The sequence below is a fragment of the Priapulus caudatus genome, unplaced genomic scaffold (genome assembly GCF_000485595.1).
Source record: "Priapulus caudatus unplaced genomic scaffold, Priapulus_caudatus-5.0.1 Scaffold91, whole genome shotgun sequence".
NCBI classification, from domain to species: domain Eukaryota; kingdom Metazoa; phylum Priapulida; class Priapulimorpha; order Priapulimorphida; family Priapulidae; genus Priapulus; species Priapulus caudatus.
The window spans coordinates 95,538-111,899 of record NW_014577152.1 but is presented as its reverse complement, the minus strand read 5'-3'; the positions used below and the strand labels follow the sequence as shown (position 1 = coordinate 111,899).

The 16,362-nt window shown below is 47.7% G+C and overlaps 2 protein-coding genes across 4 annotated transcripts in view; one reads left to right on the top strand and one right to left on the bottom strand.

Annotated features, from left to right (window-relative positions):
* The window catches only part of LOC106804885 (kynurenine--oxoglutarate transaminase 3-like), a 23,420-nt gene extending 11,135 nt beyond the window's left edge, over window positions 1-12,285 (bottom strand). The window contains exon 1 of one of the 3 annotated variants that reach the window (XM_014806271.1): window positions 12,211-12,285. The gene's annotated coding sequence lies outside the window, so the exon portion shown is untranslated. Of the gene's footprint in view, window positions 1-11,587; window positions 11,624-12,109 lie in introns of those variants that run through there. The other 2 variants (XM_014806270.1, XM_014806272.1) reach the window with 2 other exon arrangements.
* A 135-nt stretch (window positions 12,286-12,420) lies between these two features.
* On the top strand, window positions 12,421-14,762 carry LOC106804889 (centromere protein S-like). Its single transcript, XM_014806278.1, has 4 exons — window positions 12,421-12,501; window positions 12,681-12,838; window positions 13,494-13,560; window positions 13,860-14,762. Exons 1-4 carry the CDS (start codon window positions 12,451-12,453, stop codon window positions 14,001-14,003), a joined length of 420 nt encoding a protein of 139 aa, XP_014661764.1. The 5' UTR covers window positions 12,421-12,450; the 3' UTR covers window positions 14,004-14,762.
* Window positions 14,763-16,362: the final 1,600 nt, after the last annotated feature.

Here is a 16,362-nt window from a genome sequence, read left to right as displayed (position 1 = left end):
CCCACGCACGCTCGCGTCGGTCATGTCTCTGGCCGGGAGACCATCGCTGTCGTGTCAGTGACCCCGCGACGGCTCGCAGGCGGCGTCATGTCTCTGAACCCTAGACACTCGGTTGCGTCCGGTGACCCCGCGACTCGCACGGTGTGTCATGTACTCTTGAGCCCACTAGACATCGCGTCGGTACGGCGACCCACGACCTCACACTGCGTCATGGTCTCTGACCGCTAGACATCGCGCGTCGTGTCGGTGACACCCACGACCTCGCACTGTCTGCCTGGTCTCTGACCCCTAGACATTCGCGTTGCGCGTCAGGGTGAACCCGCCGCAACCCTCGCATCGCCGTCGGCGACCCCACGCCTTAGCGTGACGCTGCTCACGGATCGGTCGGCAGGTTCGCGCTCTTCGGCGCGCAGTGTGTAGACCAGTTCGTGGTGAATCGCTAAGCGTGCTTCATTAGATGGTCTGGTGCCACCGTCCAGCCGAGCTAGAGAAAGAGCATAGGGTGAAGAGCGAGAACCAGACTAGCCAACACGTAGCGGTTTCCTAAATTGACTAAGTCACGAACTTAAGTTGTCACAACTGCATAAGTGTACACTAATTTGGGTCTATATAAGCGATCACCTTATAAGGTAATATTACTAAGTATAGATACTATTAAGGTAATACGCGCTTAGCAAGGCTTACCTCATATGAGAGAGGGTAAGACGGAGGCGAGGAGCTAGACGAGACAAGAACGTAGGGTTTTAAGTTGACTATCGTCACGAATAAAGTTGTCAAGGCTGCATAAGTTGAGCACAAATTATGGTCTTGCCTAATAGAGAGAGGGTACACATGAGAGGTGGAGGACAGACTATCAGAAAATAGCTAGGGTTATAAACGCGTCCACCAGCATGCACGACAACACCTCAGAGCGGGCCCGCGGAGAGGACGACTCACGGGCGAATTCCGCGAGCAAACACACACACCAACACGCAACTTAGAACTTCCAGTCAAACTCAGGTGACCCCCGAAAAAAAATCGATAACTTCTCGAATCTAGATTTCAGTTTTATTTTGCCATTCGGACTGCATTTCGGTAGCCCAACTACGGTGTATTTGCGCGTGACTATAGCTAACTGACGGGGTGGCAACACTAGCGTCTAACCTTCCATCCGGTCACCGCTGAGCGTTTTGCCCCGCCACTGCTGATGCTCAGAGTTCTGTTCCCACATGCCTGGCTAGCGTTGCTGAGAAACCCAGGAGGGAGAAGATTGTGTGTGTTACGTCGTGAAGATTCGTTTAGAAGCGCGCAAGCGCCCGTCCGCAGACGCGTATTATACGTTTACAAGACAGGAGGGTAGCGAAACACGTACTCACTCGATCACGACGACGCTCCGTGTGCCTTCTCTGTTCTGTGACAGTACCTCACCGTATGAACTGTATGCTTGTGTTCTGTAAACAGTCAGAGGCTTACCGATGAATGCGTCTCTGTGTTATGTGAACGACGCTTACCATATACGCAGTGTGCTTGGTGTCCGATCGATGATAGAGCAGGCCACTCGTAAACCGTCGTCGGCAAACACCAGCACGTGTGTACTCTTACACAGGTCCGCGATCATCCTTCGAAGCTTCTTCCCTCGTGAATACCTACAAATGGTAGCAGCCACGCGGGGTCGATGAGTGCGGCATCGGCCAACGACGGACAACTATGCATCGCAAGCCACGGAAGATCGAATTTTTAATGTGTAAATATATGTACAAATGAATGTTAGTTTTCCCCCCCGTTCGTGAATTACCTGCCAAGTTAGCTAGGCACAGAGGGGTCAGTGCGTCACTGCCACGACGATAATATAGCATGCAGGACGAAATGTTGACATTTTTAATAGGTAAACATGTAAAGTATAATATTTTCCCGTCGTGAATATCTGACACGTCGGCAGCACATGGGGTCCAATGCGTCATTCGCCGACGAGTTCATCCTGGTGCGGTAGGCATGCATGGCGACGCTACGGCACCAAACGACTACCGAATGAACATGATAGAAGGCTAGAAACTGATGCATGTGCCACAGCAAGAAAGATGTGAATTTTGAATATGATTAAGAGTATGTAAATGAAATAATATTTCCACAAAATGCAGTTTCGAAGGAACCACAGATATAAATGATTCTAAGACATATTATTAGGTTAATTATAGTCTAATAGAATTATGTATAGGGCATAATATCAGGAGTGGATAATGAGAGATCTCTATTACCACTCCTGATTAATAGTTGCCTAAGAATTGATAATGAAGATAGCCTAAGTAGACTATAGACATAGTGAAGATACGAAAATATATAGAATAAATAATAAGAAGAATTTTTCCAGAGACACTATACACAGAACTGTCATCGAACTATGCAAAATGAAACTCTCGATACCTACGCTGATGACGAAAAGGCCAATGGTACGCCGTGCTCTACTGATGTTTGACGGCGAAACCTTACCTTGGCCTAGTGGTCGTCTTTGGGATGTTCATGACTAAAGCTTTAGTCTTCCTCGAGAACTGCATCATCGAGTCTGCGGGGTCTAGCATTCCACTCAGCACTGCGGTCATCAACGAACCTGGGCTTACTGCTGTTGCCGAGAGAAATGAGTTCCTTTAATGCCGGGGCTAGTGTCGGCCTTGGGCGACGCGACGCGATTGCCGTAGTGACTGAATTTTCTGCAACTGTGTACAAGTGCGCGAGCGACGATCGCGGGTCGCAGAGAAAGGTGAGCCGGAAAAATGTCGCAGGTCGCAGCGCAGTCGCAGCGAGTCGCCCCACATGTTCTAACTCTTGCGAGCGTGATGCGATGGCGATGCAACTGGTTCCACCGTCCACAAAGCATTGTTTTTCATGGTATCTACGCTGACATAAAGCTGCCTTGCGATCGTGCGACAAGGATCGTATGCATAAATGAACCGATGCACAGCGAATAAAACCAATAGTGCATACATCATGTACCACAACATGCACACAAAGCTCAACATGACCCATTGTAACACTCATTTAGTTGCGCGATCTATAGGCATCGTCGCTTCGACCGTATCAGCCGCCTGCCGTCCACAGCAGTCGCTGTTCGAGTCCTGTCTGCTGTCGACCTAAGCACTGCGATCGCAGCTGAGTTGCAGTGCGGCCGCGGTCGCAATTCAATCGCACGCGACACTAGCCTGGCTTTACAAGGAAACGAACTGAAGAACGATTGCATCGTAACCTAGGATGTTACACACGGAATGACGAGCACAAATTGAATACCCTCAACAAAAATTGTTGTTGTTTAGTTCTTGGTGTAGCCATAGTAGGTGTTCGTGACATTATGTTTATTGGTATATATATCTCATTATCATATGTGTTCACTATCATCATGTGATTGTTGTTGTATTGTATTGTAATTGCGGTAGTTGTCCTTTGTTGTTTTTTGTTGTGCGCGCTGTTAATTGCTGTCCTCGTTCGTTGATGGTTGTTTGTGTGTATCTGTTATTTTGATCGCAATTATTTGTGTTACATTGCCGACAGATTGTCGGCAATGGTTGAGTTCCGCGCTGCACGAATGGTTAGACTCACGTGTTCTCAAACGTGATAGTATCACCCAAGGGTGATCGAAATACATTTGAGAATGAACGAAACTAACCAAAGACATAATGGAGAATGTTAGTTCGAGGTTTAACCGAAAAATTCTGCTGATGAAGATCCGAGGTGTGAATGAACAACCGACGTTAAATACGTTTAATAAGAAGCACACTGGCCCCCGGCCATCGCTTAAAGAATGTGTTGTGCGTCCTCCCGACCGACCCACGAAAATAGCCGCAATCCCAAAAGTTTTTTTTTAGCTTTTGGGTTCCTTATTTTTTGTTTTTGTTTGGTATTTTGTACTATATAATAGTGAAATATAAATAATAAATTCTTCTACTGGTATTCTCGGAAGGAGCGCATATACATTCCTGCATAGTTTAAGACTGAAACACAAAAGCATGTGTGGCAAAACTGAGGACAGACTTAAAATAACATATTAATGCCCTCACAAAAAAGAAGAGACTACCCTACCTACCCCTACTTACAAAACAATAATGGGTCGGGACAGCAAACATAGAATTTTTAAGGATGGCGCCTGGGTTAGAGGAGCGCTTCGCTCCACACTCACAGCGTGCGCGAGGCACGAACACGGCGTTCCCCCCGCCGCTCGCGTCATCCGTTCGTAGCTATCGAAGAAACGGTTCAATGATGATGCACCTGCAGCAAGCATAAAAACGTTGCTCGAACATCGCCTGCGTCCCCGCGAAAAACCCAACAACGAAAATTGCCCCCCCCCTCTCCCGTCTTCCTTTTCTCCGCGCCAGTCGGTCACCGCCAAATACACAACAAGTAGGTGGTACGTGGCTGACCTGCAAGGAACATACACTAAATGACAGTCCACCACCTTTTTTACGAGCAACCGCGAGTGCTACAAACGTCTAGTGCTTGCCTAGTAAGTACGCTACATTAAAGATTTAAATGTAGGTATCCTTATCTCTATCCTATCTCTATAAATCATCTTTATTAGGTACTTCTAGTGCTGCCTATACTAGTACACGGACAACACACGCTTGAACTATAGCGTAGTGAACTATAGCTGGCGCTAGGATGTGTTTAGCTCTGCCGTCTAGCGCCTTTGGCTCCCCTACAGGAAGCTCCTGTACACTCCTGTTCACTCTCATAGCAGCTATATGGTTGTTTGTATATTATGTAATGGAGAGAAGAGCGTATACCGGGTGGCAGCTGGTTGTTGTATAACCCCAGTAATGGAGAGAAGGCTATACGTTAAGCTATGTTTTGTTGTGTGTACCCCTGTAGCAGAAGAGAAGGTGCTACATGGTAGAGCGTAGGCTGTGTCTATACCGCGGTACGCGGAGCAGAAGGTGCTACTACGTAGAGCTGGCCTAGATTACTAACACCGTACAGAAATGGATGGAACAACAGGGTGCTATAACAAGTGGTTTCCCAAACTTTGTCAGGCCACAGCGCCTCTCAGCTCCATAAACTCATGCCTAACGCTCCCTACTCCACCCTATAAACAGCTACCCACCGCCCTTCACAGCCCACCCCCAATTATTAACCACTGCAGCGGCGCGCGTACAGCCCAACAACATGGAACCACTGGTCACAAGAGTTGGAATCCCAGCTTCATCTCCAGGAGTGATAAATCCCGTAAACAGCAGTAAGAGGACTCGTAAGCCCCGCAGTGACCAGCACGTTTGTATTGTCGACCGGCGATCGTGCAGCTATAGAAGACACGTTTTGCGCTATCGCAGCGTTCACCAGGCGTGGATGCCCTCTGCAATGTACACCAGACGAAATGGTAGGCACACATTTACACAAAAATATAGAACGGTTATTTTTAATGGATTTGCGCCGAGGATTCGGCCATTTCCTTTGATGTACGAAAAAAATAAAGTAGTTGAAAAGCTACAACTGATGTCTACTAGGTATTCATGCTCAGCATAAGAGGTTGATTACCAAAGCACCGCCGCACGGCTGCACCTTTGCACTCTGTCCACTATGCAACCAGCATTGCTATATAGATTGGATTTTAATAAAAAATAACAAGAATTAAAAAAAAAGGCTTTAGCAAAAAATCGGTGTAAAAATCGTTCAAACTCATGTTACTAAAACCTAAATATGGGCTTATGATGAACACACCTTGAGAACACAATTGTGTTGACGCGCATCATGCTATTACGATTAAAAAAGCCTTGAATATATTACATGCGGTGTACATTTTCATCGAGCAACCCTAATTGGGTACAAAACTAACAATCACCGAGATATCAAACACGTGCCTGCTATATCGATAACATCAATAAGATTAAGGCCTATATTTACAAGTATAAGCAATGAACTGCTAATGTCGTTGAAGTGGCAAATACTACGAGTAAATAAACCCAACCACATACTGCCTCTGGTAATATCTGGCTATCAGACAAACATTCGGGACCAGTGACAAGCCTCAACCAAAGTCCCTTCGCTGACGTGAGCGGCGGCGCAAGTCGGGGAAACCCCTGTAAAAAACAAGTGTGCCATGCAAATCGTTGGCTTAGCCTATAGCGCACACTTAGTAAATTATACCGTGTACAAGATTTCACTGAACTTGAGTTCACGTCTCTGCAACCGCAATAAGTACGTTCCTAAACTGACAACAATATAAGTAATAATTATATGTAAAAGGATCTTTTCGTAATCATTGAACAAGTACTGTCAAGCACACATCATATTCGGTTTTTACACATTAATACATTAGTCTAGCAAAGTAACTGTCCACAACGTTTATCTACAAGCAAGTCCCATGATTATACATTCTAAAAATAATGGAGAGGTATTTCGTGTTACCATATTTGATATTAATAAACTCACCTGCCCAAGGTTCAAGGATATGCTTCATTGTGAGGGCAATGTATCCCCCTGAAACAATGGAATTCATCAAAAATATTAGAATTAAATTACAAAATAAGGACAGTTTTAGTAAAAGTGTGGTAGTAAAGAGCATGTAGTAATAAGAAATTCATGGTTGCACTCAATAAATAGTTTTTTTTCCGATCACTCAGAATGTATTACATCAGTACTATTAAATATCAGTCGATAGACAACATTGTAACGGGTTTCAAAAAGTCCTGAGAGTACAAAGAATTTTAATATGTTTCTTCAGAATCCAAGGAAATTTAATATGAAATGCCACCAACCAATACTTTCATTAGTTTCTTCAAGTCTTCTTTGCTCCTTGAATTCTGTGGAGGCGCCATCAGCTAGAAATAAGGGGAAACAATCATAACAAAACGCATGCGTAGTCACGGGGGGGGGGCAAAAGGGGCCATGGCCCCCGCACTGTTGATTCCGAAGTAAAAAAAAAGTAAATAAAAGAATAATTGTTTTACTAAAAAGACGGATTCGTCGGCAAGTCAGAATACAAGGCTGTATATGTATCACAAAGTTGCCTACAATGACCATCTCCTGCCATCCCTTAAATTTTCAAAAAACTTTCTGGGGAAGGACCCCCCTACTCCCCAACCGTTTTTTCACCCCGCTCCTCGGATCCTGGATCCGCCACGAACAGTTACTTATCTTGGGACAAAAAACAACGAACAGAAATGTGGCACTTTTTGCATGCGCTCCAAACACAAAGATCTGCAGAAGCTGAGAGGTTGGGGGAGTGTAGCGGTGTGGAGAGGGGGAGAACCAGTAAAATATTAAACGTATATCATACTATTTTGCGCAGTTCATGTTTGGCTCCTCCGCCCCCCCCGTGTTAAAAAAATCCTGGAAGTTGCTATAGCCGCCACTGACAAAACGTTATAGTTGGAGCAAGCTGCATTGACTGTACTTCGATAATACACATGAAAAACATCATCAATATACAATTGAAAATGCCACGAATAACTATAACACTAAGATTCTAATACTTAAAATAAACTCACAAACGCAATAGTTACCAGTCTCCGTCAGACCTCTGCTAATGTTTCTTCCACACTCATGCTTCTTATCCATCCCCTTTTTCCTTCTACGCTCAGCTCTCTTCTATCTCTCTCTCTCATCTGCTTCCTCTCTCTCGTCTCTCTCTCTCTATATATTTTTTTCTTTACGTATATATTATATATATATATATATATATATTATAAATATACATATATAAATATATATCAGTAAATGCTACTTGGTTTTTACAGTCAATTGTTTCAATTCAATACCTGGGATGTGAGTGCTGCAAACAAGCAAGAGTATTTAGGGTAAAACTGTCAGGGGGTGATGATCGGAAAGAACCCCTCGTCTGCCAACAAGCTAAGGACTGCTGGCGTGATCGAGAAAGGTGACTGGCTTTGAATGTGGGGTGTCACTGGCAGAAGAGAAGGAATGAGCGTCAGAGCGAATGGACGAGTGTAGAGGGCCGGATTGGGGCGCCGAGAGGAGAGTCTGTCTATAGCGGCAGAAGCAATGCAAGAATTTGCTGTATGAGCAGTCGAGTGCGAGGCACATGCGAGACATTATGGACAGTTAGTTGAGCCTTTAGTGACGTGACGTGGGTGGTGTCGGTGTGCGGCGGTACTGAGCGTGGTGGCATAGTGGGGTGGGAGAAGCGAGGCTATAGGTGACGTAGGCAGCTGGGGAGGGGCGAGAGGTGGAGGTTAAAGACTCGGGCGGAGCCGGGCGAGCGTCCTTGGGGTATTTGCCCGTGGCGGAGAGCGGTACTTGGTAGCATTTGTGGAGGTCTGATTTACGGTAGTAGCACTTTCGTGTACAAGTTGGGGGGGGGGGGGGGGGGTTTGGGCGCGTCGATGTCTCGGTAGGTGATGGAGGGACTGAGGGGTAGTTCGAGTGTGAGCGAGATTTGAGGTGAGTTAACCAATCGCCAGCGGTGGGGGACGGTGCGCTGCTGCGATTTCACCACCCAAAATGCCGGTGCCGGTTTTCGGGAGGTGTTGGCGGGGTTGTAGATGATTGTGTGTGGTTGCTCGGGACAGAGAGGGAGGAAGAGCCGGCAGATGTGATAGCGCTATGTGTGCGGAAGTAAGAGTTGAGAGTGGTGGGGAGAATTTGTGGAGTTGAGTGTGTATTATAAGCTTTTGTGGGGATGATAGATGAGTGTGCAGTTGAGGTGGAGGGTGGGAGAGGAGGGCGGAGGGGTGGTAGATGTGTGGGCGCGAGCGAGCGAGATGCGTGTGTATAGTGCGGGGGGAGGGAGCGCTGGGGTGAGATGTTGAGGGTGGGGGTGGCCGTGGAGCGATGTGCGTGAGAGGTGGGAGGGAGGGGTGCTAGGGAGTAGGTGAGGCCGGCGGTGTTCGGGCAGGAGCTGTGACGCGGAGGGGCAGATGAGGTATAGGGGCTTGAGCGGGTTAGGGAGCTGGGACGTGGGGGGGTGAGTGGGTAGGGACTGAGAGAGTGGGGGTAGTGTGGTAGGTAGGGCTGGGGCGTGAGCGGGCTGGGTGGGGTGGAGTGCAGGGATGTCGGGCTCTTCGGATGCCGAGGGGTGAAGGACAGCGTGGCAGGGGGACTGGGGGGTGGAGTAAGGGTGAGCTGTGGGATTGTGCTGGGGATCGTGCTGAGGTAGGTGTTGCGTGTCGTGAGGGGTCGCCAGGGCGGTAGTGGCGGGTGTGGGAGAGTGAATGCGGGGGGAGGAATAGCAGAGGGGGGGGTGGAGAGGCGTGCGGGGTAGGGGAGCGGTGGAGCCGAGTGGTCTGTGAGGGCCGGTGTGCGTGTGGGGGGGGGTGAAGATGCGCGAGGGTGGTGAGGGGTGTAGCGGCGCGGTTGGTTGGGCGAGAATGGGGCAGGCTGAGGTGGGGCGGTAGGGTCACAGGCGCAGTGAGAGTTGGGTGTGTGTGGGTGGTGTCGGAGCGTGTGTGCGGTGCGTGAGTGGAGGCGTCTGATGGTGCGCGCGATGGGGGGGGGGGGGGGTAGCGTGGGTGGGCCGGTGAAGCGTATGCCGGCTGGGGGGGGGAGCGTGGTGGGGGGCGGGCGGGAGGGGTGTGTGGGGGGTGGGTGGGATACCGTGTAACTGTTGGCGCGCGTGGTGGGTGGTGGGAGCGTGAGTCGTGGAGTGGCGGGTAGGGGGGGGGTGTGAGATGTGAGTGGTGGAGTGTGGGGGGGTGTGGGGTGAGGGGTGGGTTGGAGGATTAGGTTAGGGGTGTGAGTGGGGGGGGGGCGGGGGGATGGGTCGAGCGTCGCGCGTGAGGGTGGCTGCGGTGGTGTGGAGGGAGGGTTGGTGAGTGTGGCGAGGGGGGGTGTGGGAGCGGGGTGAACTGGGGCAGTGATTGAGGATGAGTCAGATGCTGGGAGTACCCAGCGGTAGCGTTCCGGGGATGAGCCTTAGCGCGGTACGGCCGGCAGTCGGTAGGGCGGGGTGTCTGGGGGCGGGGAGGTTAGCCCTGGGGAGTACAGTGAGGGGCGGACGCGCGTGAGAGGCGTTGGGTCGCACGGGGGGGGGGGGGGGGGGAGGGTGGGGGGAGGTGGGGGAGGGGGGGGGGTGCGAGGGGGAGAGGCGGAGGGGGGGGGGTGGGCGCGGGGGGAGGGGGGAGGGGGGGCGAGGATTGCGGCCCGGGGCGGGCGGGTGGTAGGGGGGTGAGTGTGTGGGGGAGGGGCCGTTGAGCGGGGGATGGGGGGGGTGTGCGGGTCCAGTAGTTCAGGTGTGCTCGGGGCGCTGTGAGCGGCTTGCTCGGAAGTGTGCGCTGTGTGTGGGGGATAGCGTGAGATAGAGTGTGCGACGAGTGTCGGTGATCGTGTGCGCGTGTGGTGGGCTAGGACTGTCGCGTGTGAGTGGTGTGCTGGGCGCGGTGGAGAGCGCGCGGTGAGAGCGCGCGTGGAGGGCGCTAGAGTGGCGGGGTGAGCAGGGCGGGATGAGGCAGCGAGCAGGTGCAGCGTGGAGCGGGCTCGTCCGATGGTGACGAAGGCGCCGGGCGAAGAAAGTGGGAGGACGGGGGGGGGCCGGGGAGGTTGTGTGTGGCGGCGGCGGGTGCGAGTGTGTGTTTGAGGTGGCGGGGCGTGGTGGTGTCGATGTGCGCGTGTGTCGTGTGGGGATGTTGGTGTGGGGGTGGAGTGTGGTACTAGTAGGTGATAGCGGCGTGTGGTGTGTGCTCGTGTGTGCAGAGTGGGAGCTGGAGATAGTGGAGTAGAGTGCGAGTTAGCGCGAGTGGTGATGTGTGGAGGGTATTAGGTGAGTTGAGTGAGGTAAGTGTGGGATGAGTTGAGTGGGAAGAGGTAGAGTGGCGCTGAGGGGGGGGGTTGAGCGGGGGTTATTGAGGCCGGGAAGTGTGTGAAGTAGTAGAGTGAGACGGATGGTGCCCGAAGGTGGAGAGAGGGAGCGCAGAGTTGTGGGGGCCGTGAGAGCCGCGTGAGCGCTGAGGCGGAGGGTGAACCGTAATCGCGCGAGAGAGCGCGAGTGGAGAGCCTGATGTATGAGTGAGTGAGGTGAGAGGTATGGGGTGATAGGGTTGTGGAGTGTGGAGGGTGGGTGTGAGGAGAGGGGCGATTGTGTGTGTGAGTTGGGTGTAGGGCGCGAGTGGGGTTGTCGTATGTGTCCGTGGTGAGGAGCGGGGGGGGGTGCGCGTGGGTGGTGTGGTAGGTGTGAGTGTCGGAGCGTTGCGGGATGGTGGTGCGAGGTGGTGAGCGAGCGGGGCGAGGCGAGTGACAGCGTACGTGTTTGCGAGATGGTTGAGGTATGAGAGTTGATGTGGGAGAGGGTCGTTGGAGTGGGGACTACTTGAGCTGGGGGAGGGGTGGATGACTGGACGTGTGTGGGAGGTACGTAGTGAGGGGGAGGTGTGAGTCGGGGGGGCGCGGGAGGCGCCAGGCTGGGGGAGGGGGGGGGGTGGGGGGGGTGGGAGGGGGGGGGTCGACGGATTGGCGGGTGTGTCTGGGGAGAACGCGCGTGAGGCGGGAAGGTGAGCGCGGTGGGTTGGAGGCGGGGGTGAGTACGTACGACTTAGCTGGAGGTGGGGAGTGAGTGGAGTAGTGGCAGGGAGTGAGAGGATAAGTATTAGAATTGCGTTTGAATTATGTGACATCGCTGGGTTATAGATTGAGTATTTACAGTTGGAGTGGTTGGGGTAAAAAAAAGACTGGTTACGAACCTCGTCTACGGTTGAGTGTCAGGTGCTACTAGAGTTGTATAGGATACAATCAAGAGGATATTATTAGTCTTGATACAATAATGGTAGCCCAACACAGGATAGACCCTGTCCTTTTGGGTTACTTATTCGCAGTGGCTGAAGGTACGCCAGCCGTCGTTCGTTCAGCCCCTTTTTGTCGGTTATGGGTTGAGGGTTAGGGTTAGGATTTAGGGTTAGGGTTAGTTTAGGATTATGGTTAGGGTTAGGTTTAGGGTTAATCGGTTAGGGTTCTAGCTCATTAAACTCTCAAATCGTGAATTATATTTCCCAAGGCGTTATCGAAATAATCTCGCCACCGCCAGCATCTTGCTGTCTGCGTTAAGTATGAAGGCATACTGGACTGGCTCTACCCTAGCCATCGAGACCATTAAGGAGTTACGCCATGGGCGCGTACGTAGCCCACTGCCTACAGTATATGTATCCATGTAACTTACATACAAGTCTGAATAGCAGGTGTACAACTTACAAGTACAACTTACAAGTTAACACTGTAAACAGTACCACGTGCAGGTATTTAGGAGGTAACTTATCAAACTAAATGGTTAGTTATCCAGGATTATAAACTGAAAGGGTATCGTACGGGTGTTCACGACACTAAATAAAATCTGTTGTTTCTTGACACAGCGTCAGCGTGAAACTGAGGAACATATGTGTTTGACATACGAGATTCGATAAGTACGATTGGGCGCTTCGGTCGCACGCCTACGCTGTAGACTGGTTCCACGTCTCCGTATAGCCCTTGACTCACTATGGGCTCTGGCTATGTTACTTTTTGATACAATAGATGTCGCGCTGCTATAGCGCGGGAAATACAGTAGCAATGGATGGTCATGACGTCCAGGGAAGATTACGAGTCTCTTGCTTATCACAGGTTTTTAGTAGTTTGTTATTTGTTATACTTTGTTTACCAGATAATTTTCACAATATACCACTTAAACCCACCGGCTGTATGCACCTAGACGTCTATTATGCGATCGATAATGCACAATGTCATAATAATATAATTACTGGACTTTTTTTGTATCGACTATCGTGTTTTAAATGTTTCAGCGACTGAAAGCCGCGTTCCATTACACGGTCGGAAAGATATGTGAGAAATTCGCAGAAGAGAATGATGTCACCTTTACCAGGAAATTATTGCCACTCTTTTCTGAAGCAGTATGCCAGCAGGCACAGTCGTTTGCTGTCGATCTGGAACTGTTTGCCAAGTATGTACAGCTACGCGCTACAGAATCAAATGGCACGAAAGATTTCCGCTCATCTGTTGAAAGACCTCGGAGTGGGGGGGTTGGGTGAAAAATATGCACAGGGTCCCTACTAAAACGTGCAGAGCACAAAGTGCAGCCTTCACATTTTTTACCATCGATCTATCTGGGTTAATTGTTACACAACCGTGAAGCTTGAAAACGTACAGCTGACGTTTCGCCTCCTATCAGGAGGCTTTCTCAAAGCTGACTGGTGATTATCAGTTTTGTCTACCAGATGGTGTATAGTGGTCATGCAATAGCTTGGTCCACATGGTGGTCAAAACTGATAATCATCAGTCAGCTTTGAGAAAGCCTTCTGATAAGAGGTGAAACGTCAGCTGTACGTTTTCAACCATCATGGTTGAGTAACAATTAACCCAGATAGATCTATGTTAGTCTATCAACCGAATGAACTTGTTTAATTTTTTACCATCATTTTTTAGCTTTTATAATTTCTATCTTGGAGGTTATATTTCATGAATATCATATTTATGGTGGCATGTATACTATAGGTAGGTGTGTATAGATAGGAGAACATTGAAAGGAAAATGATAAACTGTGTTGCCGTGTTTATTAAAAGTATAATAGTAACTTTCATTCCTGCTTTGTTTTGCAGCCATGCAAAGAGGACCACAATTAATGCAGATGATGTCAAGCTCCTCGTACGAAAGAATCCTGACTTGGTAAGAAATTTATAATTGATAATCGTATTTTGTTGAAAATATTACATATATGATATAGTCATTAAACAATAATAAGGCATTATATATAGATTGTCATACACACGGTTCACAGATGTAGTCATTGCAAAATGTTCTAATTGTCAAATATAGAAAAGTAATTTATATAGAAAGTACAAAGAGGTAATTGATGTTTTGTTATTGTAAGAGCGATGCCTGCAGCAGCAGTATAATACTGTCATATACTCAGATTTTAGAGACGTCTAGTATTTAACAGGTACTCATTGATTTCTTGTCTGTAGCTCGACCGCATAAATGGTCTTTGTGACGCGGAGACGGCTACAAATGAAATGCTGCGTGAAAATAAGAAGAGCAAGCAAAGAAAGACAAAGAAGCCATCAGCACCTACAGCAATAAGTGATGAGTCGAACAATGCAGATTCATAGGCTTGCTCTTCCTCAACTTATCACAATCGTCTGCCGGTAGCATTTTGTGGATTACTATAATTGCATTCAGTTAGACTTATTTAATAGAGGGTAATCATCTGGCTGTTTTTGCCTATACGTATACACAGTTTGATTACTACATATTCTACAACAGCAAATTTTATAAAAATAGCTAGTGCAATCAGTTATGCCTAAATGCAGTGCTGAGTTGTGACTTTTTGTTTGTACATGTTATGCAGCCCTTGTAACGATTACTATTGTTTAGTGCCTTGTTAGGTATCATCAAGAGTAAGATAATCTTGCTCTTGGTATCATGTATTGATTTCCATGGGTACCAAATGTAAAATGTTTATACCATTTGTAACAAATGTATTACGTTTTGCCATACCAAAGTATAAGTGCTTGGTAATTGTATATATGACTACATCTAGCATTCACTAGCTGGTGGGATTTGATATTTCACAGAACTATCAGATATTTCACATTAATTTTATCAGACCTATAATTAATGAGTGTAACATATGGCTATTGTGTCTAATGGGTTATCATGCAGATAAATGAATGAATAAATGATTGATTTTCCAGCAATCATACGGACGGGATAGCAGAAAACCAATAATCGTCTTACAGTTTGTAACGGTAATAGTCTCATACGTTATATCAGCAAATGATCTTATGTACGTACTGTAGCGTACAGCATATGTGACGTATATTACATGTATTAGTGGGTTATTGCCATATAAATACTTATTTATGAAACTTAGGTGTGTTTGGTTGTTTTCCTGCCAGTCTGCACAGCACATGGGTGTGGTGCCTGAGAGAGGAGAGAGAGAGGGAGAGGTTGGAGAAAGATACAGTGTCTATATGTGTCTATACAGTGTACTCTTACTTTACAATGTGTCACGATGTGTCAGTGTATGTCATGCACGTTATATTCTGTTCTCAGCTTATTGTCAGAGCCATAGAAATAATATAGATAACTTATATATATTATTTAGGTTATCTATAATTATTTCTATGGTCAGAGTCGTATATATAGACACTATTAGGCAGTCTCTAGGAGGCATACAACAGTAACTTGAGTAAGCCTCTGCAAATTGTTCACCGTTGCACTATTTCGTCTCTAGGAAAAGCCTTTTTTGGCATTTTTTTTCGCCGAAATTCGGCACTAGAGTGCAATAATTTGCATTATGCACATTAGGTGAGGTGATAGGTTTTCTCTTCTATGAGGTGTAAACTCATTAGCTGTTAGGTCTCGGACCAGACCTCGTCTAGGTTGCGTGGTCCGCGGTCGCCCAGTATCCGCTGCATGCTGTGAAACACTCGCTGCTTCCGTGCTTTCAGGAATGCCTTCTCGTCGTCACTCAATGCCAGGCTGAATCTTAGCGCTGGCTCACTGAAACATGTGTGGATGACGTGACTGATATTGATGATTCAGTTCACATCTGTGGATTTCTGTATCGCCGCATTAGTTCTCGGGTTATTACAATACAATAATTGTACAATAACTACTTACTTAACTCGGAAAGTTGAAATTATCTACACATCGCAATGTTATTATATTTACAAATGATCACTGTACGTATTAACTTACGAGAATTCTGCTAATATGTCCAATTCGAGTTTCGTTGCTTGCAAAATAATAATGTCTAACTTTGATCCAAGAACTGAAAAACTAGTTGTATAAACATCGAATACTCGGAGCCCAATATTGTAATTTCACTGGATTCGGAACTTATTGCAATTTCCTCTTAATTTGATTGTCTTACGCTATTATACTACTATTTATGTAAAGTTTACGCTATTATTGTAAAAAGAATCCTAAACTGTCGAGGACCTTATCTAAACTATCGATGATCAATTGGAAATATTCATAGATCATGATGAAACGCACGCACATGAATACCACATGACCACGTACATTTTCCCATTCCAGTGAAAAGTGTTTGGTTTTTCCGATGGTGAGGTCCTTTACATAGAGTATCGTCTGCACTAGCGTTTCGTCGAGTTGATAATTAGCATCCGTAGAGAGACAAGCGCTACACATTCACATCTGTAGAGAGACAAGCGCTACATGAAACGCACAAAACAATACCTCAATATGTTGCCGTACATCTGTGTATCAACATCGTGCAAACTGTGAGCTTTTGAACTTTATATTAGCGTATTTTGTCCGAAACGTAATTCGAACTATCCCTATCTTAATTTCGTTTATAAGGTGGGTGCGTGGTGGGCGCCGCGTTGGCAACTGTAACCTGGGATGCTACACCATCTATTGGTTAGCTGGGTTACTGCTCCTCTGCACGCAGGCAAAGGACGAGGAGGCCACACTAACAGCACTGCCTCCTGTACCGGTGCG

Bases quoted from the DNA above. Each gene is read 5' to 3' on its own strand.
- LOC106804889 (XM_014806278.1), top strand. From the start codon at position 12,451: ATGGATGGTCATGACGTCCAGGGAAGATTACGAGTCTCTTGCTTATCA. The intron at 12,502-12,680 runs GTTTTTAGTAGT...TAAATGTTTCAG, and splicing joins GAGTCTCTTGCTTATCACAG to CGACTGAAAGCCGCGTTCCA. The intron at 13,561-13,859 runs GTAAGAAATTTA...TCTTGTCTGTAG, and splicing joins TACGAAAGAATCCTGACTTG to CTCGACCGCATAAATGGTCT.